At 34.8% G+C, this 24,340-nt stretch overlaps 1 protein-coding gene across 2 annotated transcripts in view; it reads right to left on the bottom strand.

Annotated features, from left to right (window-relative positions):
- ITGA1 (integrin subunit alpha 1) overlaps positions 1-24,340 on the bottom strand; it is a 170,037-nt gene that overhangs the window by 9,452 nt on the left and 136,245 nt on the right. For both annotated transcript variants that reach the window (XM_058719426.1, XM_058719436.1), the window contains exons 19-28: positions 23,889-24,098; positions 22,053-22,133; positions 17,623-17,699; positions 14,450-14,539; positions 12,982-13,084; positions 9,470-9,583; positions 7,311-7,415; positions 7,042-7,146; positions 5,770-5,862; positions 2,740-2,856 (exon numbers count right to left, since the gene is read on the bottom strand). In XM_058719426.1, coding sequence (XP_058575409.1) covers positions 2,740-2,856; positions 5,770-5,862; positions 7,042-7,146; positions 7,311-7,415; positions 9,470-9,583; positions 12,982-13,084; positions 14,450-14,539; positions 17,623-17,699; positions 22,053-22,133; positions 23,889-24,098 — 1,095 coding nt within the window. The remainder of the gene's footprint in view (positions 1-2,739; positions 2,857-5,769; positions 5,863-7,041; positions 7,147-7,310; positions 7,416-9,469; positions 9,584-12,981; positions 13,085-14,449; positions 14,540-17,622; positions 17,700-22,052; positions 22,134-23,888; positions 24,099-24,340) is intronic.

Genomic DNA, 24,340 nt, shown 5'->3' with positions numbered 1-24,340 from the left:
CAAATACATGCTTCAGGGATGTTCAAAATGGCTTTAAAACAGGAGGAGGGGCAATTAATCTTTTTAGCATAATGGATCTGCTGAAAGACTGAATCCAACTAGAGACTCTCATTCTAAAACAAAATATTTTTATACATTTCAGAGAGTTCATGACCCTCTTGAACAAAACCCAATTCCTGGAGCTCCAGAATGAAGAGCCCTGCCTCATAGACTGCAGCAGTGGGATGTATTGGAAAAAGGATGGGTGTTGCTGAAAGATCATTGCTTGAATCCAGTCCCTTAGTAGCTGATAATCTTGGGAGATTTACTTAACTCTCTTTGCTTAAATGTTATCGAGTATAAAATGTAGTCAAAGTACTCAGTTGAAAAGGTTGTAAGGACAACAGAGTGAACAAAAGACAGAGAGAACATAGAGCAAGGGGTTCATAGTGTTGGCAATGAAGTGAAATGGTCTGGGTTGAGGTCCTTACTCTGAACCTGATAAACCATGTGGCCGCGGGAACATATGTATGCCTCAACTTCATTGAGGAAATGAGGTTCACAGTAGTGTCTTTCTCAAGGGTTGATGTTAATATTACAGTGGAAAAGCTGAAAACAGTTCCTGGCACGCAGAAAGCTCTCAGGAAGTCCTAATTCCTTTGTTTCTGTGGAGTCACAGTTCTGATTGAGGCATCTCCCACTGAACTGGTTGAACTAAATGTACCTACTGGTTACAGCAGTCCAAAGGTTGCTAAATTACCTTCCTTCCTGGGCCTAAAAAGATCTAAGAAGCCAGAAGAATGTATCAAAAAAACGCTGACTGTATGGAAGGATGTGTTTATTTTTACTTTTATGCTTTTTCAGATTGGTGGCCAAAAAACCAAATAAGTGGATAAAACTTATTTGTTTTAAGCAGACATGCCACCGGAGAAAACCTATCCAAATATCAGCTCTGGCTTTCCTTTTCTCTTGTCAGCCAGGTCCTAAGTCTATATGGGCAAGTGCAGTGCTCAGAATAGATCACACTGGAAGAAATCAACAATAAAACACTCTCTGTAACAGAGGTGCATGTAAATGAAGAAACCACATTCTAGGTTTCAAGCACAACCTCAGCACCACTAAGCCAGGTCTTGGGTACCACAGTGTGGCAAAGCCAGGTATTACAGACACAGCACTGGTAACGCCTAAGAGCTGGAGGTTTGAGAAAGCAAGGAATTAATCCTGTCTTAGAGACTTTGCTGGAAATGCTACTGGTCTACATCTCTAACATAGTTTTGTTTGTCATCCCCCCTCAGTGTAAACCACCCCCCAAAAGAGGAAGTTATTTATTTTAAGAGAGTCGAAAGGATAGGAACAGCTGGAAATTTGATAGGACAGAAATTTATTATTTGAACTGTTTGATTAAAAGAGACTTCTACTGCTCAGGTATTAGAAAAAGGAATATATAGCCATATCCTGCATTTTTAACAGAGTTCAGCTATTTAACAAAACAATTTGATAAAATATAGGGTGATACTATGTTAGAATAAATACCAATTTGATGTTTAATTGGAAGAACATTAAATTCAACTTTTCTACGGGATTTTATTCTCTATTAAATTTGGTGCAAATGCTGTCATCTCAGTTCTGCTTAATTTTATTTTATTTTATTTTATTTATTTAACTTTTAAAAATTTTATTTATTTCTTTTGAGAGAGACAGAGCACATACAGGGGAGGGGTAGAGAGACAGAGACAGAGACAGAGAATCCAAAGCAGGCTCTGTGCTGACAGCAGAGAGCCTGATGCGGGGCTCGAACACATGAACCATGAGATCATGACCTGAGCCGAAGTCAGATGCTTAATCAACTGAGCCACCCAGGCACCCCTCAGTTCTGCTTAATTTTAAAATGATGCAGCTAAGAGTTTGAAAAATCTCACACACCTCAGTATAAGCAAACATCTATGTAAATATGCAGATTTATCCAACAGAAATCGTTTCACAAGAGGATATGAAATAGGAGTCAGTGAAACAGTAATCTTTCTCTTTCCATCAACTAATTAATAAATTTCTCATCTCTTACTCAGGCACACAACTATTGCATAAAATGTGGTATATTTCTTTATACATTAAAGAAATCTTAGTTTTTAAGATGCATAGAGGTATGTGATTAGGATAATGCTCATCCTAACTATTCTATTGCTTATATATTCTTAAACTGATAGAGGAATTCATTCTTTTATTTTTTTTTTAAATAAAAGAGACGTTTCATTCTTCTTTCCTTATAAACATTTACAATTCCCAATATTATAGACATATAAAGGTCCCTTATAAGCCCAACCTCTAGAGAGAGCCATCATGATTTTTGGATTTTTTTTTCTTTTACAAAACTGAGATTAAGTTGTGCATAGTGTTTGAGATATACATTTTTAAAAAATTTGTCTTGGTCCCATCATTTCAATATTTTTATTTCCTTTTTATTTTAGAGAGAGAGAGAGAGAGCACTAGTGAGGGAGAGAGGCAGAGGAAGAGAGAGAGAATCTTAAACAGGCTCCATGTTCCACATGGAGCCCAACACAGGGCTCTATCCCATGACCCCGGGATTATGAACTGAGGTGAAACCAAAAGTTGGACACTCAGCCGACTGAGCCACCCAGATGTCCCTCAGTATTTTTAATGGCTGTCTAATATTGTATTGCACAGCACGGATAAATCATAATTCATTTCACCAATTTGCTGTTGGTAGTTGAAATAGGAAATCAAAGGAACTTCGGTGCTTACCTTCCACAGTGCTAATATGAGCAGCATTAACAGCAACAATCCAGCAAAGGCACTCAACAGGATGACCCATAATGGCACCCTGCCTGGTAGTCCATCTTTGGATATTTGAATAGCAAACTGAAAATCATTAAACAAGACTGTTAACATCGATAAACACCTATTATAACTCCTGGTACATTGAGTTCTTACAGGGTATAATTTTATACCAAACAATGTACTCAATCTGATTAATACATACAGAGAAAACATTGAGTTTACATTTAGAAAGGCCCTTCTTCTATTCAACACCTCTAACCATGTCAAATTTATTGTTACCAAAAATATTTATAATATTATGCTTTAGAAATTTATATATACAGAGTAAACTGCCTATGAATCAGAATGTTCAGGAGCAGAGGTGAATTTAACTCAGTGAGAACAATAAGTATTATTGATTCATTGATTCATTGATCGACTTTTGTGCGTGGTCACGTCGTAAAAATTTAGGCTGAAATGTCACCACAGGTTGACATAAAATCCTGAGTAGGTCTTCTTCTAATTTTAATTCTAATGTGATTTTTTTGTCTACAAATTTATATATAACTTTCATATAGCAAAATGCATAAATCTCAAGTGTACAAATAAATTAATTTTTGCACATATATTCACCTTCATGTACATTTTATTATACCACACTGTCTCTTCCAGTTGACTTATCTTTAGTCAATATCTATAAATCAGTTCTTTTTAAATTTTTTTATGTTTGTTATTGAGAGAGAAAAAGAGAGAGAGAAAGACAGAGCTTGAGTGGGGGAGGGGTAGAGCGAGAAGAAAGCACAGAATATGAAGCAGGTTCCAGGCTCCGAGCTGTCAGCAGAGAGCCCAATGCAGGGCTCGAACTCAAACTGTGAGATCATGACCTGAACCAAAATGGGAAGTTTAACAGACTGAACCACTCAGGTGTCCCAATATAAATCAGGCCTTAATTGAAAGAAAACTTTGAAGAAACAGCTTTTAGTGTTCCAGCTACTCAATGTGTCAGTCAAACCGCTATGAAACTTGTCTGCCCTGTGTCTCATCCCTAGGCTTCTGAGAAAAAAACTAATTCAGAGTAGGTGTCAATAACTAATAATAGCTCAAGTTTCTGTATTTGCTTGTCACAGGGAATGTCTCAATTCCTTAAGCTAGAGGGAAGACTGGAGGTAAAAGGAGGAAACGAACAGGGGCGATAATTGCATATTTTAGAGACTGATGTAAACTCCTCAGATTGCTCCCTGTGGGTCCTTGCTGACACTTTGGGAATACAGAGCCCGCAAGAGTATACATATGTACAGAGTAAGACAGTTTAAGACAGATTTTAAAAACATCTAAAACAATTCCCTCAACCTACAAATACAGAAACTGAAATCTGGATGGGATCGGTGACTAAGATCACACAATTACAAAATGATCATTTTGTAATTTAACAATGCAGGTATAGTTTTCCTTTAGGATGAGCTGTTGAATAAAAAGCTTCATGGGGAATTTTAAACTAACACTTAGGGGAAATAAAACTAATTATAAAATTTTAACAAACTATATCTAGGAATCAAATGTACTCTTTTCCAATATAATATATACTCATTTTGGGGGCTTGGTGCTGACTGGTAATATTTTGGCTTCTCTGAATGTGGAGCAACTTTGTATTTATCAGTGCTCTTTATTTTATTTTATTTTATTTTATTTTATTTTATTTATTAAATAACTTTTTATGTTTATTCATTTTTTTTGAGAGAGAGAGAGAGAGAGAGAGAGAGAGAGAGAGAGAGCGAGCTGGGGAGGGGCAGAGAGAGAGAGGGAGACACAGAGTCCTAAGTAGGCTCCAGGCTCTGAGCCATCAGTGCAGAGCCCGATGTGAGGCTTGAACTTGTGAACCGCGACATCATGACCTGAGCTGAAGTGGGATGCTTAACCAACAGAGCCACCGAGATGCCCTTGTCAGCGCTCTTTATAACATAAGTAAACATTATATGTATATATTGTATACATTATATGCAAATATTCTTTAAAGGTGAATACTTACCAGAGTTCATTGGAATTATTTGAAATACGTATTAATTTGAAATCGTAATTTTTTAAAAATGTTTATTTATTTATTTTTGAGAGACAGAGAGAGACAGACAGACAGACAGAGAGAGTGTGAGCAGAAAAGGAGCAGAGAGAGAGAGGGAGAGAGAGAATCCCAAGCAGGTTCCATATTCAGTGTGGAGCCTGATGTGGGGCTCGATCCCACAATCCACCATGAGATTATGACCTGAGTTGAAACCAAGAGTTGGACTCTTAATTGACTGAGCCACCCAGGCGCCCCTGAAATAAGAAATTTTTAAGCAACATCTGAATGTTAGGTAGCTCTTAAATAAAATGTTATGACTCACAGTATCCACATGGGATATTTAAACTCTCCCATGAGAAGAGGAGAAATCATGCTTATATATCCACATCTATAATTAGTACTCTGGCCTTATTTTATAATAATACAGTAGGAAAAAAGTCAAACCATTTTATTTTTACCAATGACTAAAGTGTGAATTTGTATGAGGGAATAATATCTCATTTTTGCTTCAGATTTCCCAATGACTAAATGAAGAAAACCTTTAAAAATTTACATTTATTTCTGTACAGTGTACCGTTACTTTCTGTAAAGCATTTTTCAAGTTTGCTCTTCAAATGTCAATTGCATTTTATAATGTTGGTTTTTAAGGAGGTAAATTACAAATGCATCATTTGTTATCAAGGTGAAAGTAAAAACATCAATTTATTGTGATAGTTACTTACAAGCAGTAAAGTCAAACGTGGCATGTTAATTGTAAATATCATGGCTTTTTCCCAGTTTCTTACAAAGAAGACTGAAATCACACTTGAAGCTAATTAAGTATAATTTGAAGCAAAAAGTGTCTGTTACTCAGTGACTAGCTAGTCACTGTTTTAGGGACTATAAGCAATTATAAAACGTTGTGTCACAAAATCCAGAGTGAAATGTATAAGGCTTTCAAAACTTAGAATTGTACTTACCTCTCTTTTTTGATTGCCAGTACTTAAAATCAGTAATGTATTTTCACTCTGAAGGTCTGCCCTTACAGTAAGATTTAAGCTGGAAAAACGTGCCTGAAAAGCAAACAGGATTTATTTTCAATATATTATGCTAATCACAGTGAGAGCTAGTCATGCTTGAGTTAGTGCGATTTTTAAAATTGAGATTTTCCTGAGAGACTAAAAACACTGGTTTTGTTAACATCCAGATGGGAATGGTGGTTTCAAATGATCACCCTCCCCTCCTCTCTGCACTCGAACTGTCACTTAGATCCTTGTTAGAGAATGAAAAATTTTCAAAATCATTTTCTTCAGATTTATCCTTAGCGAAACCAAATCTCAAACCACGCTCCACTTTCATGTAGCTAGCTAGGTATGAAACAGCTATGCTCTGGTAATGAAGCTTATACAGAAGCTTTTTAGGATTGAACGTGAAATTGCCAATACCCAATAGTTTGTGATTTACAAAATAGCAACTTAATATGGTCAAACCTAAAAATGGAAATTTTATATAATTCACCACTTGTAATAGAGACACAAATCACACAAAATACAATGGATTAAGTTTTAAAGTAGTTTGTTGCCAGACAGATTTGACTACTAGGAGCTAAAAAATGTCCTAAATATAAATATATTTATATTTTTATATGTCATATTATATAAATATAATATATACATAAATTACATAAATGTATCAATAAATATAAAATTAATATAAAAATAAATATATATATGTAAGTATATATGTATATATACATAGTACATATAAATGTGTATGCATGTGTGTGTGTGTGTATATATATATATATATATATATATATATATATATATATATGTAAAGTCTGATCTAATACAATGAATCCATAATACATGTTAGATCTATTTGTTGTTAATGGTGTCAAGGATTGTCCCTCTATAATTCCTTGTCCCTTAACTGAATTCTAAAGTAGGAAGATAAATTCAAACTTTAATACTGCATAGGTATTTATTTCTAGATGTGCAAAAAAAAAAATAATAAGAGAGACTGATAAAAGAGTATATATCTGAAAGGGTACCTTTGAGATAACTTAGTTGCTAACAGACAAGGAAAAATGAGACCCAAATCGTTGGTTTAATAGAGCTGGAGCTTGGACTACATTTTAAAAAATATTTCTAGTTCTTTCTACAGAAGCACTCTGCTTTGCACATACTAAGTAACGAACAAATATTTGTTAAAATAATTCAATAATGGCAGAGAACAATGCAATCACTTACTTTTATAAAAGTTGGTTTCCATAAGATAAGTGAAACATTCACTTGGCTCATGTCAGAAGGAATCAAATTACACGTGATTGTAGCAAATTTACATGTGCTGCAGTCCTGTTTAAATGTCCAGAGGTATATATTAGTATCTTTGCCATTTAATAAAAAGATAACACATTAAATATTCTAAAAGATAGTAATTTTTAGATTGATATTGAATTTATTCACTTAAAAAGCATGAGATAAAAGTAGCACTTGTCTTGGTTATCTGAATTTATTACCAGAATTGTGCCTCGTTTGAGATCTTCAGATTTTGATATAATCATTTGCTTCCCAGAGTTGATACCAAGCGGGTCCTGAAGGCTACTGGGTCTGCAGTTTGCATTCTAAGAAATGAAAGTATTTCTTTTATCAGACAATGCCAGATGTCAGAGGGAAAAATGACTTAGTACAATAATGTGAAGAATCTGTGAATGACAGCCATTGTCAGAGATGAAAGATGCATCTTCGTAAATGTGCAATATGGAAGAAGCTATTCTGTAGCAGCCATATACACCCACTCCCAGATAATAATTACGCTAGCATGCTACTTTTGAATTTTGATAGATATCACTGAGGTTGTTTTGGAAACAGAAGGATGTTAGTAGAAAGCACTATTGCATAATTCATACACTCATTAAATTATTTTTTTCATGGGTGGCTCAGTTGGTTGGGTGTCTGACTTCCTTGCCTAGCTCAGGTCATGATCTTGTGGTCTGTGGGTTCGAGCCCTGTGTCGGGCTCCGTGCTGACAGCTCAGAGCCTGGAGCCTGCTTCAGATTCTGTGTTTCCCTGTCTTTCTGCTCTCTCTCTCTCTCTCTCTCTCTCTCTCTCTGTCTCAAAAATAAATACACATTAGAAAAAAATTTTAAAAAGTTATTGTTTTCATCAAACATTAGTTTGTAAATTCCCATAATACAAAGGGAGAAAAGAACTTAAAAACTCTACTGAAAAAAAAAGGGGTTAGCATTTGTTATTCAATATGATGGCTCATATGATGGTTTGTGAAACAAACAAAAAAGAGAGGAACTTTTGTCTGTATTTATGTATCCATCCAATAATATTTTGTGAGTCTCTAAACACCAAGAACAAGACACTTGATCTACGTGGGAGGAAGATGTAAGTAACCTATAAAGGTTAAAATGGCAGGTTTACAAGACAGCTAGTGCTTGGATTGGTTTTCTAGACTTGCTCTAATAAAGCTCTTGCTCATCAAGACTCTCTACATCCTTGATAAAAGGTAGTAAGGGTAAAGGTTCATAAGTAATAGGAAAGGTACAATGTTAATTTTTCCACATGCTCACAAATCTTCTTTTTTGGGATTAGAGAGAAATGGTAGAGCTTTAATTTTTCCTTGCTTATAGGAAAGCATTTAAATATTATAATCCAACTATCACTATTGCTATTTTTTGATTTCTGAGAACCATTTAACTTAAATCTCTGAAAAGAAGACAGATTGTCAAATGTTGGAAATATGCATGCATTACTTGAATATTTATTACAATTTTCTATGTCTTAGAGACTGAACCATAACAATTTACCGCATTGACTCATTCAAAGCTATAGGTACAAAGTGGGTGTGATATTGCTACTGTTTGGGATAAGTGAGTAAATAGTACTGTGCTGTTTTATGTGCAGCTGTGTGTGTTCTTAGGAGCAATCAAGAAGTCTTCTTACAAAGCTGTTTGATCACCTCAAACAAATTAAAGCTATAACAATATAACACACTTTTTAAGGCACAAGTCAACAAGTAGTTATCTAAAATCTACTCTGGTGGATATGATTTCAAAAACATATGCCCAAGTCCTAGCACCTGGAACCTGTGAATGTGACCTTGTTTGGAAACAGGGTCCTTGCAGACGTAATTAAAGGTCTCCAGATGAGGTCATTCTGGATTTAGGATGGGCTCTAAGTCCACTGATGAGTGTGTAATGAGAGACAGAAGAGGTGAAAGCACAGGAACACGAGGAAGACAGGCATGTGAGGACAGAGGCAGGGATTGCATTTATGCCACCACCAGCTAATGCATGCTCAGTGGTGACAGCAGCCACCAGAAGCTGGGAGAGAGGCACGGAACAGATTCTCCCTCTGAGCCTCCAGGGGGAACGAACATTGTTGACACCTTGATTTTAGACACTGGCCTCCAGAACTGTGCGAAAATAAATTTCTGTTGTTTCTAGCCACCCAATTGGGGTAATTTGTTACCACAGCAGTTGTAGGAAACTAGCATACTTACTAAGTAGTCAGTGGAAGTCATTATTATTATTTAAAATTTTCTAAATGCTTCTCCATGTTACTTTGTTAAATTCTTTATCAGAAATGGCATGCAAAACAAAAGGCTTTAAATACATACTGAAAAGGATAACAATAATGATGTAATTCCAAGGCACACATGACTTACATTAGAAGATGACCATCCACTTGGGTATAGCACAGGATAACCGTCTGATGTCAAGTTGGGAAATGAAATTGACAGCTTAAGTTCTGGCATCGGGAAATGTCCACTTTTTCTAATCTACAGGAAAAAAAAATAGAAAGGTAATCCTCTCTTCCTCTTCCAATAGCACCCTTTCTGTATTATGCAGAATGCCTGTTCTTAATTGATGAATTAAATTGTGAAATATTTTGAACCCGAAAGTGAATTCAGACAGTTGATGGCACTGGACAGAGAACTGAAATAACTAAGCAAAAAATAGGGATGTTCAATAGTGGCCATATGTATCAGCTACAAATATATATTGTTCCTTCATGCTCCCGCTCCCACTCCCAAAATAGGACTGGGATTAAGGAAATTCAGAATTAATTTTTTTGTCAATTTACCATGCTTATCATCTTTTTGGACATACTAGTTAGTCTTTTGGAGGTGGGAAGGAAGGAGAACATTTATTTACTCGATCGACTCAGATCAAGAGAGCATATTTTGTTTGCTTCAATGTGCTTGCCATAATTTCCTAAGGCCACAAATCGTCCCTCAGCCCAGCTACATGGGATCTGTCACCACTGCACAGGCAAACCAGATATGCACCTGCTTCCTTGCATAACTGTATCCCCAGCTATGGCTACTGGGTCAATAACAATCGATAATCTGGTTGGATGAGAGTCACATTGCCTCTCCTCTCAATGCCCATCTATTCTTAGCCATTAAGCTGAAATTCAAACTTGCTATCACAGCATGCCACCAAAGGTGAGTGTAGCCCATAGAGAGGGATGCTCAAAGTTGGGCAGGATGAGGTTCAGCAGGAACCTGAATTTACTGTTCAAAAGTCCTCACAGGTAGAAGAGGTGCAATCGAATTGGAGCAACCAGGTGCTATAGCCCTCTCTTCTTCCACTCAAGCATAATTTCCAGGATCTATGCCTTCTTCACAGCCTTCCTGGGCCAAATCCTTAGGGGAGTAGGAAGCTTCTTAATCTACAGATGCCAGGAAATCCAACTGATCTACCTAACTGAAACTTCTGGACTGAGAGCTACACAGATCTGAAACAATTCCCTGTGGTTGCCAAATCTAAATGCATCCCTTAATCTTGGAATTCTAGAAATTCCTGACCAGCAGTGCCTGGCTTCTTAACCATGCTCTTTGACACTTGCCTTCTTATTGTAATATGCCCTAACTTCCCTGCCATGGCCTCCCAGTCTAATTCCATCTGTTTTCTTCCAAAATGTAAAAAAAAAAAATCATGTAATTTGAAATTAACATTCATTTTCTCTGATTAAAAACAAAGTTCTTTTCAGAAATATTGGAAAATATTGAAAATAAACAGAAGTTTCCTACAGTTGTACTACATTGGTGACATTTTAGTGTGCAATTTACCTATCATTTACATTTATGCATATATTATAAAATTTGTATCATATAAAATATAAAATTTGGCATCTCACTTGTAAAATGTATTGTCATGGTATTTTCCTATAAACTTAAAGAATATTTAAGAATATGACTTTCATTAGCTGCTTAATAATAATCACAGTATCAATATTTATTTATGTTAAACATTTATTTATATTCCGGCACTGCTTGCATTGTTGCCTTTAACCCTTTAACAGCCCTATGAGGTAGATTCTCTTATTACCCCTATTTTACCTATGAGGAAACAAGGTTAGAATGAGAATAAAGAACTTCCATGATCACAGAGCTTATAGATAGCAGAATCAAGATTTCTTTAACCTAAAATATGCCCTCTGTGGGGCATCTGGGTGGCTCAGTTGATGGAGCATCCAACTCCTGATTTCACTCAGGTCATGATTCCAGGGTCCTGGGATGGCACCATGTGTTAGGTGTGGGGCCTTCTTAACATTCTCTCCCTCTCTCTCTCTCTCTCTCTCTCTCTGTCTGCCTCTCTCCCCTGCTTATATGCTCTCTCTCTCTCTAAAATAAAAAAATTAAATTAAATTGGTCCTCTGAACTATTATTAATAGCTGTCTCTCCATTGAATAACTATATGATAATTTATTTAAGCAATTTCATGTGGTTAAGCTTTTAGATTGTGCCCAGGTTTCAATTTTTAAACTACTATAAATGACACTGATAAGAGTATCTCCCAGGGGTGCTTGGCTGGTTCAGTCAGAAGAGCATGTGACTCTTGATCTGGGGTTGTGAGCTTGAGCCCCATGTTGGGTGTAGACATTACTTAAAAATAAATAAATAAACTAAAAAAAAAAGAATATCTCTGAGAATAAATCTTTCTATCGCCAATAATTTCCTATAGTAAATTTGTAGCAGTAAATTCACTGGTTCTCACCTAAGAAAATGTTCACATTATTTTTTATTCCATTACTCCAATTTTAGATTTTATTCCAGAAAAAATAATCAGACATACAAAAGATTATGCTCAAGGATATTCTTAACAATGTCATTTCTATCAACATTATTTACAATAGTTTGAGAGTACATGTTTCAAGTTTGGTCCCTAATAAGTAACAACATATGAAGATCTATAATATTAAAAATTCCTCTCTTTTTTCTCTCCTTCCTTGTGTTTTGCTGAATTCTTTAATCTGGGAATAGCAAATGGAGTTAGAAGAACTTGGCAGCCTAAATTTCAAAGATTTATCTCAGTAATGAAGTGACTGGCATTCATGCTAATTTCTAGAGCATGGCTTGTCGTAGGAATTTCAGCAAAGAGCACAGATAAAAACAATGGAACGCATCTTGAGAGTATACAATTATTTCACTTTGTAAGAGAACTTCCTTTCTCACTGGAAAGAGATTGAGACCATTTTCACCTATAATAACATTGCATTATTCATACTTCTGAATATATATTTAAATTCATCATTTGAATTGGACCCTCTTTTACTTGAATAACATACTTGAGTCTGTGTCTGTAAGTAGGCATTACCTAAAATGCAAGTCTGGCTCAATTCCGTAATTGTTTGCTATAGTGGTTAGGAAAGTTCATTATGATGAATTCAAAGAGAAAAATAAATGTAACAGAACACATCACTTAAGGATGTGGTACGAGGAACATATGAAAGGTAGCAATGAGCTGAAGGAGATACATATTTATTTGTTGAGTAAAGGAAAATATTACCAAGACATCTGAAGTAATCAATTTTCTGAAATAGTCATAATTATTTTTTAAAGTGTTATTTTCATTCACACTTGCAATGCAAATAAAGTCTACAGGTTTATAGGTAGTATCTCTTTGGTTTTAGAAGTTTATTTTTTCTAGGAAGTCATCTAACTGTGTCTTAGGAGGAAATTAGAAATTTAGATTTTTAAAATTGCTTCAAAGTATAATTATCAATAATTATTTAAGTAAAATTACTTCAAAATAGTGAAATTACAAAAAAATATTCTGGAATATAGGGATTAACTGTTGAATCAGCAGGTTTCTATGTGTCTGTTAATACTTTAATTTATAAATTTACAAATTATTCCTTTACTATACTAATTTAGAGGTAATTTCTTACCAAGTAGAAGACATTAATTTCATTTCCAATGTCCTCAGTAGAATTAATAACTTCAGGGACTGTCTCATTGGCCGCAATTGAAATATGGTATTCACTTGCAGAGCTGAGAATTAATTGAAAGAAGAAAAACAAAACACAACAAAGCTTAACTTTTATTTGACCTCATTCTTTTTCTTTATACTAGGTAATCCCACAAAAAGTACTTGTAGAAATTTCAAATTGGAGGCAAAATCTTCTACTCTGAAACCTAAAATTAAATCTTTGAGGAGGATGAGAAAGACTATATAATTTCACTCAATAATCACTAATGTTTATTTGGTCTTAAAATGCTAAAATATATACAGTTTTTAAACTGAAAGTTTCATTGTTACCAAGTATAAAGTTTCCACTAATTCACTAATATCATTTACATTTAGTGAATAATGAGACTAAAAGTTGGTATTTTTCATAGTGCTGAAATTTAAATAGATTTAAAAAATTGTTAACCTTTTCACATTAAGGTCCTATATTACTGCCAAACTTAAAAATTCAATCTTTTCCATAAAATTCTCCATGTTCTTTGGATGAACTTGGTGGAATTTAGTATAATAAAACAAATAGGTATTTGCCAAAATTCTATTTTAATAAAATGAAAAATTCTTGGAAAATCATTGTACCAGGGGAAGTGGTAACAGCAAGATAGAAAACAGCAAATAGAATTTGGAGGCTAAGTAATATACACAAAATTTATGTGTATATCCTATAATCCTCACATTTTTGTTGTTATCAGAAAAAGCAAAGTGCCATAGAAAATAAATTAATTCTGATCATTTTATGATCAGAATCTCACACTAAACTGTGAAAGTATAAGAATCACATACTTACACTTTCTGTATACATTGCACATATTTATTTAACAGGAGCTTGGAGTCTTGCTTAAGCAAGAGAAATTATAGTGGGAAATTTTGCCAATACGATTTGTGTTTGGATAGATCAGAAGTTTTTAGGGGAAAGGACAGTTTAGAATAATGCAAGAAATAAACAGCTCTTGTCAGTGAGAAATGATTTAATCTTGTGTGTCCAGAATGGGCAGGCTGACTAGATCCCTCACAATGAGAAACGATGGTCAAGAAACATGCTGGTGCCCTCTAAGAACAGTGCCATTTGCGGCATACTTCTAGATCTGCAGCTTGCGTTTATGACAGAAGACTGGACTGCTAATGTAATCCAGGATCATTAGCACCTCACATTTAAAATTATTTAGTAGGCTTGGCCTCTGACTTTTAAGTGCAGGAGAATTACCCGGAGGGCTTGTTTGACACAGATTTCTGGGCCCCAGAGTTTCTGATTCAGTGGATTGGGGTGGGGCTAAGTATCTGCCTTTCTAACAAGTTTCCAGGTGCTTCTGATGACCTGGGCCAGAGACCACACTTTGAGAACCATTGGGTTTGTAGACTGACATCAACATAAAAATGCAGTTTCCTCCTACCTGTAAAACTGAAGTCCAACTTCATATTTTACTGGGATAGAAATATTAACTTCATTATCAAAAAGGGCTTCAGGAGGCTCTTCACTGTCACTAGGAAATACACAGCACATTTGGACAAATCATTAAACCATTGACTATTTAGAGACATTTCTGAGCATTTGAAAGGGAAGTTTATTTTGGCAACTAAATAAAAGGACAAACAGGTAGAATTCTTAAAAAAATTTTTTTAATGTTTATTCATTTTTTAGAGACAGGAAGAGACAGAGTGCCAGTGGGGGAGGGTCAGGAGAGAGGGAGACACAGAATCTGAAGCAGGCTCCAGGCTCTGATCTGTCAGCACAGAGACCGATGTGGGGCTTGAACTCACGGACCGTGAGATCATGACCTGAGCCGAAGTCGGATGCTTAACCGACTGAGCCACCCAGGTGCCCCAAGGATAGAATTCTTGTTTCTGTTGTTGTTGTCATTTTTAAACCAGGGTGGGGAGGGGGGTGGGTATTATTAAATTTCCTAAGCTGATTCTGAGCTGCAGCTTGGGTTGAAAACTACACCAATTTAGTCCAAGGTTTCTCAAACTTCTTTAGAAGGATTATGATAAATATCCTTGGGTCAATTGTTAAATACACAGATTATTGGGTTTCTCTTCTTGAAATACAGATTTAGTAGATCTGAGTTGGGGCCTAGGAATTTGTGTTTTTAACACAAATCATACAAGTGATTCTTATTTATTCTTTATAGACAAGGACCTCACCAAAAGACTCAACTAGGGTCACATGGTGGAGAGTCAATATAAAATCTTTGATCTTCTTGTTTTAATAGTCTTTCTGTGCTTATTGCTTGATGCTTATGTTATTTATTAAGAATATATTTATTCCTTGGGGCGCCTGGGTGGCGCAGTCGGTTAAGCGTCCGACTTCAGCCAGGTCACGATCTCGCGGTCCGTGAGTTCGAGCCCCGCGTCAGGCTCTGGGCTGATGGCTCGGAGCCTGGAGCCTGTTTCCGATTCTGTGTCTCCCTCTCTCTCTGCCCCTCCCCCGTTCATGCTCTGTCTCTCTCTGTCCCAAAAATAAATAAAAAACGTTGAAAAAAAAATTTAAAAAAAGAATATATTTATTCCCTTGATTTAAGTTGTCATTTCAATTATGTATTATGTAAACACATATGTACGTTTATACATACATATGCGTATCTCATACTCCCCTGTATTAAAAAAAAAACACATGTGAGGTATGTAACAGTTACCAACACTGGCTCTGGGGCCAGAATGCATGGGATTGTTCTTGAACATTAACACACTTTAATCTCTCTTTGCCAAGGTTTCTTAATCTATAAAACAGGGATTTATCAATAAATAAATGATGATAATAAGTGCCAAGTGCTTAACATTGTGCCTAGATGTAAAAAATATCTAATGAGAGTTAGATTTCATTATTTTTATCACATACCCCCTCCACCGAGTGACCAAGCACCTAGCATCTGGTCCCACAGAATGGACAAGGAGGACATTTTAATGGCTCTGCTATTCCCAAGTGTATTAAGTGGCTTTGTGCGAGCTAAAGGGCAGTGAAGGCAGCACCTTGCTTTGGGTAATAGATATTTATGTGACTGGGCTTTTGCTATGGATGGTCTCCTCTTCTCCCACCTGTTCCCTGCTGCAGCTAAATTAATCTTCCTAAGAAACAGCTCTGTATATATGACTTCACCCCTCAAAAACTTTTCTGGCTTCTTAGGACTTGCTCAGTTAAGAAAAAATGCCTCATCCTGACATTTCAATACATTTCAACACACATTACCACAACATGGTAAAATGCACACCTTCTGTTTATCTTCTGTTACTCCTTTATGTATTCTCTATATGTGAGCTACAATGGATTATCTAGTATTCCACCAGTAGATCCAGTGGTTCATCTTTGCGTTTTTGCTCAAGCTCTATATTTTGTCTAAAATGCTCTACCTAATTCTATTTACCAACCTCTCTGTGAATTGCTACCCACACTTTAAGGTCTTTCTCAATTACAATCGTCTTGATAAAGTTTTCTTGGGGTCTCATTGCCCAGTAGATATAATTTCAACCTCTGTTTAAAGTTTCTGATACATGGTTTACATTTTTCAAATGAATTTTCCTTGTTCTACCCTATATTATAATAATTTATATACTAGTCTCAGTGCCCTGCTATAATTTTCACCCTATGAGGAGGTTCATGCCCATATTAATTTTTATATTCCCTATTGTGGACTAATTTAATACCTTGTCCATAGATGTCAAATAAATATTTGTTGAGTTAAACTGAGCATACAGAATTCATTTACACATTATTTTCTCACTTATTCATTCACTCTATATTAATTCAGTATGAGGCATCATGCTAGTTACTGGGGAGTAAAGCAACAAAAGATAGAACTTTATCTCAAGTTTACGGCCCAGTGGATGATTACACTTAGAAGAAAGTTAAGACACTATTTCAATTTCCTCATGAGCCTTTCATTTTTAGTCTGGGTATTCTATGATATCTTTAAGAAGCTCTGACTTCTTTGTATAAAATATATTAAACTACAAAAAGGTATCATAAAACTTTAAGTCTAGGTGTGCCTGGGTGATTCAGTTGGTTAAACGTCTGATTCTTGATTTCAGTTCAGGTCATGATCTGATGGTTTGTAGGATCAAGCCCTGTGTCGGGCTCCAAGCTGACAGCATGGAGCCTGCTTGGGATTCTCTCTCTCCCTCTTTCTCTGCCCCTTCCCCATTCATGTGCTCTCTCTCTAAACAAATAAAATAAACTTAAAAAAAAAAAAAAGAGCCTTTAAGGACATCTAACGATTCAGTTGACTCTATGGGCTGCCAGTAAAAATTAAATTAGCAATCCCGTAAACTTCTAAATAAATTTAAATGAAATTTGGCAGATATAAGTAATGTATGATTACAATATGTTTTACAGCTCCTAGACCAATGGCTTAATCTAGTTAGGTGTATTAGTTCCATTAAATAAAAATTTCTTTATTTTTAATTATTCATAAGGATGTTTTTGTTAACTAAAGGGGTTCATTGCCTTCTACTTTTACTGATCCTCATAAAAGTTGTAAGTTCCAGTGAATCTATAAAGCAAAATATTCTAAATACATGGAAGAAATTATATACTTATAACACATACAGTCATGCATACATATCAACCAACCTTGTTGCACTTAAATGAATGGTCACATTTTCCATGAGATAAGATGTGTTAAACTGAAATAATATTTTGAAAGTAACCTATGAAATAAAAATATTTTTAGTTTAGTAGCAGATAAAGAAGTAGAATGTTTACATTGATTAAAATGTTTAATTACATTAATGATATTACTTAGGCTCAAATTATAAAGTTATTTACAAAATCATACCTTATAAAATAAAACCTCATCACATCTCAAAAATTGAACAAGATACACATGTACTTTTAAACTTTGATTTTAAAGCTCTTTTAATCAATTTAGGCTCATTCATAGAAGGGATGACTAGAATTCAGGTGTCATGAGATTTGTATGGTTGTACCATATATGTGTGGAGTTTTCTTCTGTATTTTCTTCTCTCACATATATTTTGAGCTACATTAAAAAACATTTTTTTAAAGAATCTTCAGCTCTGCTGTTTTCTTCTTGCTTTGAAGTAGCAATCATAATTCCAATAGAAGCTTTATTGGGTGGGCTTGAACTACAATACTTTACAAAGGGTCAAACTGCCAGAGTCTCTCAGTGAGCTCCTTTTTGTTCTGTTTTTCCTTAGCTCCCTGACTGGTGTGCACATATAAGTCTTGGAATTTTTGATGAGTCTTCAGAACTAGGAAAGATGCTAGCAGAAAAGTAAGGCTAAAGAGGGTGCCCATTCCATTTTGACCTGATACTGAAATGCTTAATCTATAAATATAGATTTTGAAATCAAAGTATATTCTAAGTGCAAAGCTCATGCAAAAATTACTTGAAAGTTATCTTCCCATTTCTCTATTGATGGCATGAGAAACTTTGATTTGAGCTTTTAGCAAGGAATTTCTAAAGAAAGAAAAAAAATGCTTGAGAAATAATTAAGATTGCAATCAATATCTCTAAATGGCTGAAATGTAACATTTTTCTTTCTATGTCATTATTCTTTAAGAAATGGAAATAATTCTATGGAAAGTGGTCAGGGGAAAGTGTAGACATGAGTCGACATTCACTATTTCCATGTAAAAATGGAAATTATGGGTGTACTTTTTCAAATATGATATATGCTTTATGGATTGATAGGGAAGAAATGCAATTTCACAGTAAATTTTATTTGGGATAGTGAAAAAATAGATTCCAAAAGTAAACTGGCACATCTAGTTAGTTTCATAGCTAAACTGATTTATTGAATTCAATGATAATTACAGTCATTTGTAGTTTCTTCAATCACCAGTAGCCATGCCACATGTGTCAAGGGAAAAGGCCTTTCATAATTCTCATTTGCAAAAGAAAAGCTAAGTGACTTCGTTATATATGTGCCATTTCCAGATGTCCAACTCCGTTTATCAACTTCTTAGGATGTGCGATGAAGATGACAAAGATCTGTTTTGAAGTCTTATATTACAAAATATTATAATGTAAAGAAGCTGAAATAAGTATTTGGGATAGTTATTTCTCTCTCCCTTTTTTAAGACTAAGTTATGTAAGTAAAGTATCTTCTTATCTCAATCACTCTGACTAAATATTTCCCTCATTAACTCCATATGAATAGAGGAGGAAATATTCATACTGAAAAGCAACTTTCAATGAAAATATATGCAAATATGTTGTTTATCATTAAATGAAATAATTATTCTCTGTTTTTCATGGAAATGAATATGGTCTTTAAAAAGACATGAAGGCACTCCCCTCACTTGTGTTCAACTACTACTGTAGGTTCTAGCTAGGGCATTTAGGTAAGAAAAAAAAGAGTGCTTCTATTTGCAGATGACATGATCTTGTTTATAGAATATCCTATGGAATCCTCTAAAGAACTATTAGAACTAATAAATAATTTCAGCAAGATTTCAGGATAAAAGATTAGTATTTAAAAATCATTCCTATTTCTATACATTAGCAATAAATAATCTGAAGACAAATTTAAGAAAAGAATTTCATCCAAAACAGCATTAAAAAGAATAAAATGCTTAGAATATATATTTAACAAAGGAAGTGCAAAAGTTGTATTCTGAAAAATAGAAAGCATTTTTGAAAATAATTAAATATCTAAATAAATAGAAAGACATCCCATGGTAATGGATCAAAGACTTAGTATTTTTAAGATGGCAATACTTCCCAAATTGATACACAGATTCAATGTAATTCCTATCAAACTCCTAGCTGGCTTTTTTTTTTTTTTGTAGAAAATGACAAGCTGACCCTCAATTCCAAATGAAAATACAGGGGACTGGAAGAGCAAAACAATTTTGAAAAAGAGAATATAGCTAAAAGACTTACATTTTCAGGTTTCAAAACTTACCAAGAAGTTATAGTAATAAAAACAGTGTGCACTAACAAGGGTGCCTAGGTGGGGTGCCTCAGTCAGTTAAGCGTCTGACTCTTGATTTTGGCTCAGGTGGTGATCTCATGGTCAGTTGTGAGAACCAGCCTCCCATCAGGCTCTGTGCTGAGCTTAAAGCCTGCTTGGCATTCTCTGTCTCCCTCTCTCTCTGCCCCTCCCCCACTCTCACACACATGCACATGCTCTCTCTCTCTTTCTCTCTCTCAAAATAAATAAATAAACATTCAAAAACAAAACAAAATGGGGCACTTGGGTGGCTCAGTCAGTTGAGTGTCCAGCTCTTGATTTCGGCTCAGGTCAAGATCTCACGGTACGTGAGTTTGAGCCCTGCGTCAGGCTGACAGCACAGAGCCTGCTTGGGATTCTCTCTCTCCCTCTCTCTACCCCTCCCCTGCTGATGCTCTTTCTCTCAAAATATAAATAAATAAATAAATAAATAAATAAATAAATAAATAAATACAAAACAAAACATGTGTACTGACATAAAGATAGACATATAGATCAATGAATACAATTGAGTCAAAAAATAAACAGACTTTCAATAAAAGTGCCAAGACAATGGGGGAATGAATAACCTTTTCAACAGGTGGTGTGGGGCAACTTAATACACACACACAAAAAATGAAGTTGGACTCTTTCTTTCTTACATCATACACAGAATTTCATCAAAATGGATCATAGACCAAAATGTAAGAGCTAAAAGTATACAGCTCCTGGAAAGAAACATAGGAGTAAATCTTTTGATCTTGGGTTAGCAAAGCACAAGTGACAAAAGAATAAATACATTAATTGGACTTCATCAAGGTTAAAAACTTCTGTGTTTCAAAAGACATCATCAAGAAAGTGAAAAGACAACAGAATGGGAGAAAATATTTACAAATCATATATCTGATAAGTGACTTGAATGCAGAATACATGAAGAGCTCTTATAACTCAGTAATAAAAAAAGACATCCCAATTGAAATATAAGTAAAGGATCTGAATAGATATCTGTCCAAAGAAGATATATGCACAGTCAGTAAGCACATGAAAAGATGCTCAACATCATTAGCCATTAAGGAAATGCAGATCAAAACGACAATGAGATACTACTTCACACCCACTAGGAGGGCTATAGTTAAAAAGATAGGCGATAACAATGTTGAGAAACACATACATCGCTGATAGGAATGAAAAATGGTGCAGTCACTTTGGAAAACAGTTTTCCAGTTTCTCAAGATGTTACATGTAATTATCATATAACCCAGGAATTCCACCCAAAGAGAACTGAAAAACTTATGTCCACACCACAACCTGTGCACAAATATTCATAGTATTATTCATAGTAGCCAAAAAGTAGAAACAAATGCCCATCACCTGATAGATGACTAAATAAAATAGGATACATCCACAAAATGGAATATTATTTGGAAATGAAAAGGAACTACTGATACATGGATGAGCCTTGAAAACATCATGCTAAGTGAAAAAAGCCAGTCACAAATGACCACAGAATATATGATTCTATTTATAAGAAATGTCCAGGACAGACAAATCCATAAAGAAAGTAGGTTAGTGGTTGCCTGAGGTTGGGGGAAGGACTGGAGGAGAAAAAAGACAAGTAATTGGTAAGGTGTACAGAGTTTCTTTTGGAGATGTGAAAATGTTTTAACATTGACTGTGGTGATGGCTGTACAATTCACTATCCGGTGAATATATAAAAAAACACTGAATTGTACACTTGAATGAGTGAATTTTATGGTACATGAATTATATCTCAGTGAGGATATTATTAAAAAAGAGAGAGAAATGAAAAAAAAATTCTATACAAAGTTCTAAACCAACCTGTTTGAAAGATTCGTTTTTTCTACAGGCCAGAAAAGCCTACTACTATCAGACAAATTATTAAGTATAAATGTTTAATTTGGTTTTAATATTTGAGTTTGACTCATGCCATAATTGACTTTTGATTCCAACATCTCAATATTGTGAACTCAAACTTCTCATCTATATCAGGCTAAAATACCCTTAGAGGGATTTATATATTTAACTTTGAACACGGTATTTTTCATATCAAATTGCCACATGTATGTTTTATAATCTGCTTACCTCTTCTTCTCTTCTCAGGAAGGGATATCTAATTTTACATGTGAGATTATGGTTGGATTCACAACTGTCTTTTTGGATAGCCTTGGAAGAAAGAGTAAACAGAATTAGAGCAGACACACAGGTGAAATACTGGAACTTGGTTTTCTAGAATTTTTCCAGGTATGCCTTGGATTCTGCCTTGCTAAGATCTGTCCCTCAATTTAGTTGGGAGAGTCACATTATTCTGTGATCACCTGTCTCACCATCCATGGAAAATCTGAAAACATCATGTTAGTTAAGGGAAACTGAGGGACAATGCACATCACATCTTATCCTGTCTAGACTTTCCAATGTAAAATGGAGGTACTAACAGCATGTACTGCACAGGTGATTAAATAATCCACACATATTACTCGGCCACATGGAAGCCCACAGTGAATACCTATCACAAGACGAGTTCAGTGAAGTGGTAAGACCATGAGCTCTGATGTGAGACCCCCAGAATTTAAATTCTGACTCCATCACTGTTAGCTTTCTCCTTGCCAAGACTCCTCACTTCTCTGAGCCTGATTTTCTGTCAGGTGAGGCTAGTGATACTCTATTTCATCAAATCGAAAATGCCACTGAGACTCACCATTATTTTGTGTACCAATAAGAAGGAAAAATAATGCTGCCAGCTAAATAAACATATCAACTGTAAAATGTAGTTATAGAAAGGTTAAAACATGACAGAAAGAGATTTCATTAGAATCTCTATAGTACAATAATACCTATTTGCTTAATGAGAATTGAATAAGTGGGACCCTGAGAACAGTGTCTGGAATATAATATGACTCAAGAAAAGACTGTCATTATTATTATTATTGTTGTTACTGTTAAAAGATGTAGAGGCCTCTCTACCGAGGCCATGAAGTCAGTTGAAGAGAATACTGGCAATAATTTTTAATATAGTCCCCTTTCCAGAAAAAAATTCAGTGTTAATATTTTCCCAGTATCACTTTGCACATTTGGATTTATAATTAACATTCTTGACTGAATCTAAAATACGTGGTAGTAATGAAGGACATATTTTTAAGCTCTGTTAGTCATCATGTCCTTAAATGATATCCTAATAAATGGAGAGACATATCAGTGAAAGTCTGAATTTACAGAAATTAAACAATGGAGTTTTAATATTATATTAATAAGGGTACTGGTTTTTAATATGAATCACATATATTACTAATTCATATATAAACAGAATCTTAAATAAAGGGGATTAATTCAGAGATAAGAATTAAAAGAAAAGTTCAAATTTGGAAGTGCTCATTATTATTCCTGATATGGCATCTTATGCAGCTATGTTATTGCCAAGATAAATATTCTGTCATGACAATGAGACATTACAAGTTAACACCTCTTTTAACAATGTAAGGATTTTACATAGAAAATGAAAAATGGTATCTTGATGTTTCTTTATGTAAACATGGGTTTTTTTTTTGTTCCATGCATGCATTACTCTCTCTGTACATCTATTAAACTATTTGACTTTGATTGTTATTTTGATATTTTTCCTTGACTTAGTCTCAATTTAACTGCATAATGCCTCCATGAAACATATGATTTTGCTGCATCACAGTGATCCTCGCCTCATACTGAATCTGAAAAGAGTCACAGATCTCTACAGAAATCTATCAAAACAAAACCTTTTTAAAAAAAGTTTGGCACTTTCACCATTTGTGAGTACTAATTTTTACAAAATGCTCTCTGTTCTTCTAAACCCAATTATTAGTTCTTCTAAAACAGTTCAGTAGCAGGAAAAGTAGACTTAATAAATAATGATTATATGAATAGACAAACATAAAACTAAAAGTTTACCTCAATTCCTGAAAAAATTAGGTTTGGAGAATAATGCACTATGGTTCTGGTGTTATAGGCACTGTCCTTTTTGTTTTTGACTGTGAGACTAACATTGAATTTGTCATTGTGGGACCTGACAATAAGCAGGCCCTTTGCTGTGGTGGATACTTGCAGGGCGAGGTCCGAGATACATTTTTCCTTGTTTCCACAATCTTTGGCAAAGGGAATCTGAAATGGTCACAGAAAAGTATTTTTTGAAATTTAGTTAAGCATGATTGAAGATTAATTATTAACTTGCTGGGAAGAGAAAACATATTGCCAAACTTAGTTAAGCAAGTCACAAAGAGGACAGATTCCACTCAGAAATCATAAGGAATTTTAGATTTATTCCTATAATTTATAGGGAAAAATAATAAACTCCTGGATATAAATTCTTCTAGTCCTTTAAATAATGCAGTTTTCACAGATGT

This window comes from Neofelis nebulosa, chromosome 1, assembly GCF_028018385.1.
Source record: "Neofelis nebulosa isolate mNeoNeb1 chromosome 1, mNeoNeb1.pri, whole genome shotgun sequence".
Lineage (NCBI taxonomy): Eukaryota > Metazoa > Chordata > Mammalia > Carnivora > Felidae > Neofelis > Neofelis nebulosa.
The sequence above is the reverse complement of the archived record's forward strand: the minus strand, read 5'-3'. Positions and strand labels throughout refer to the sequence as shown.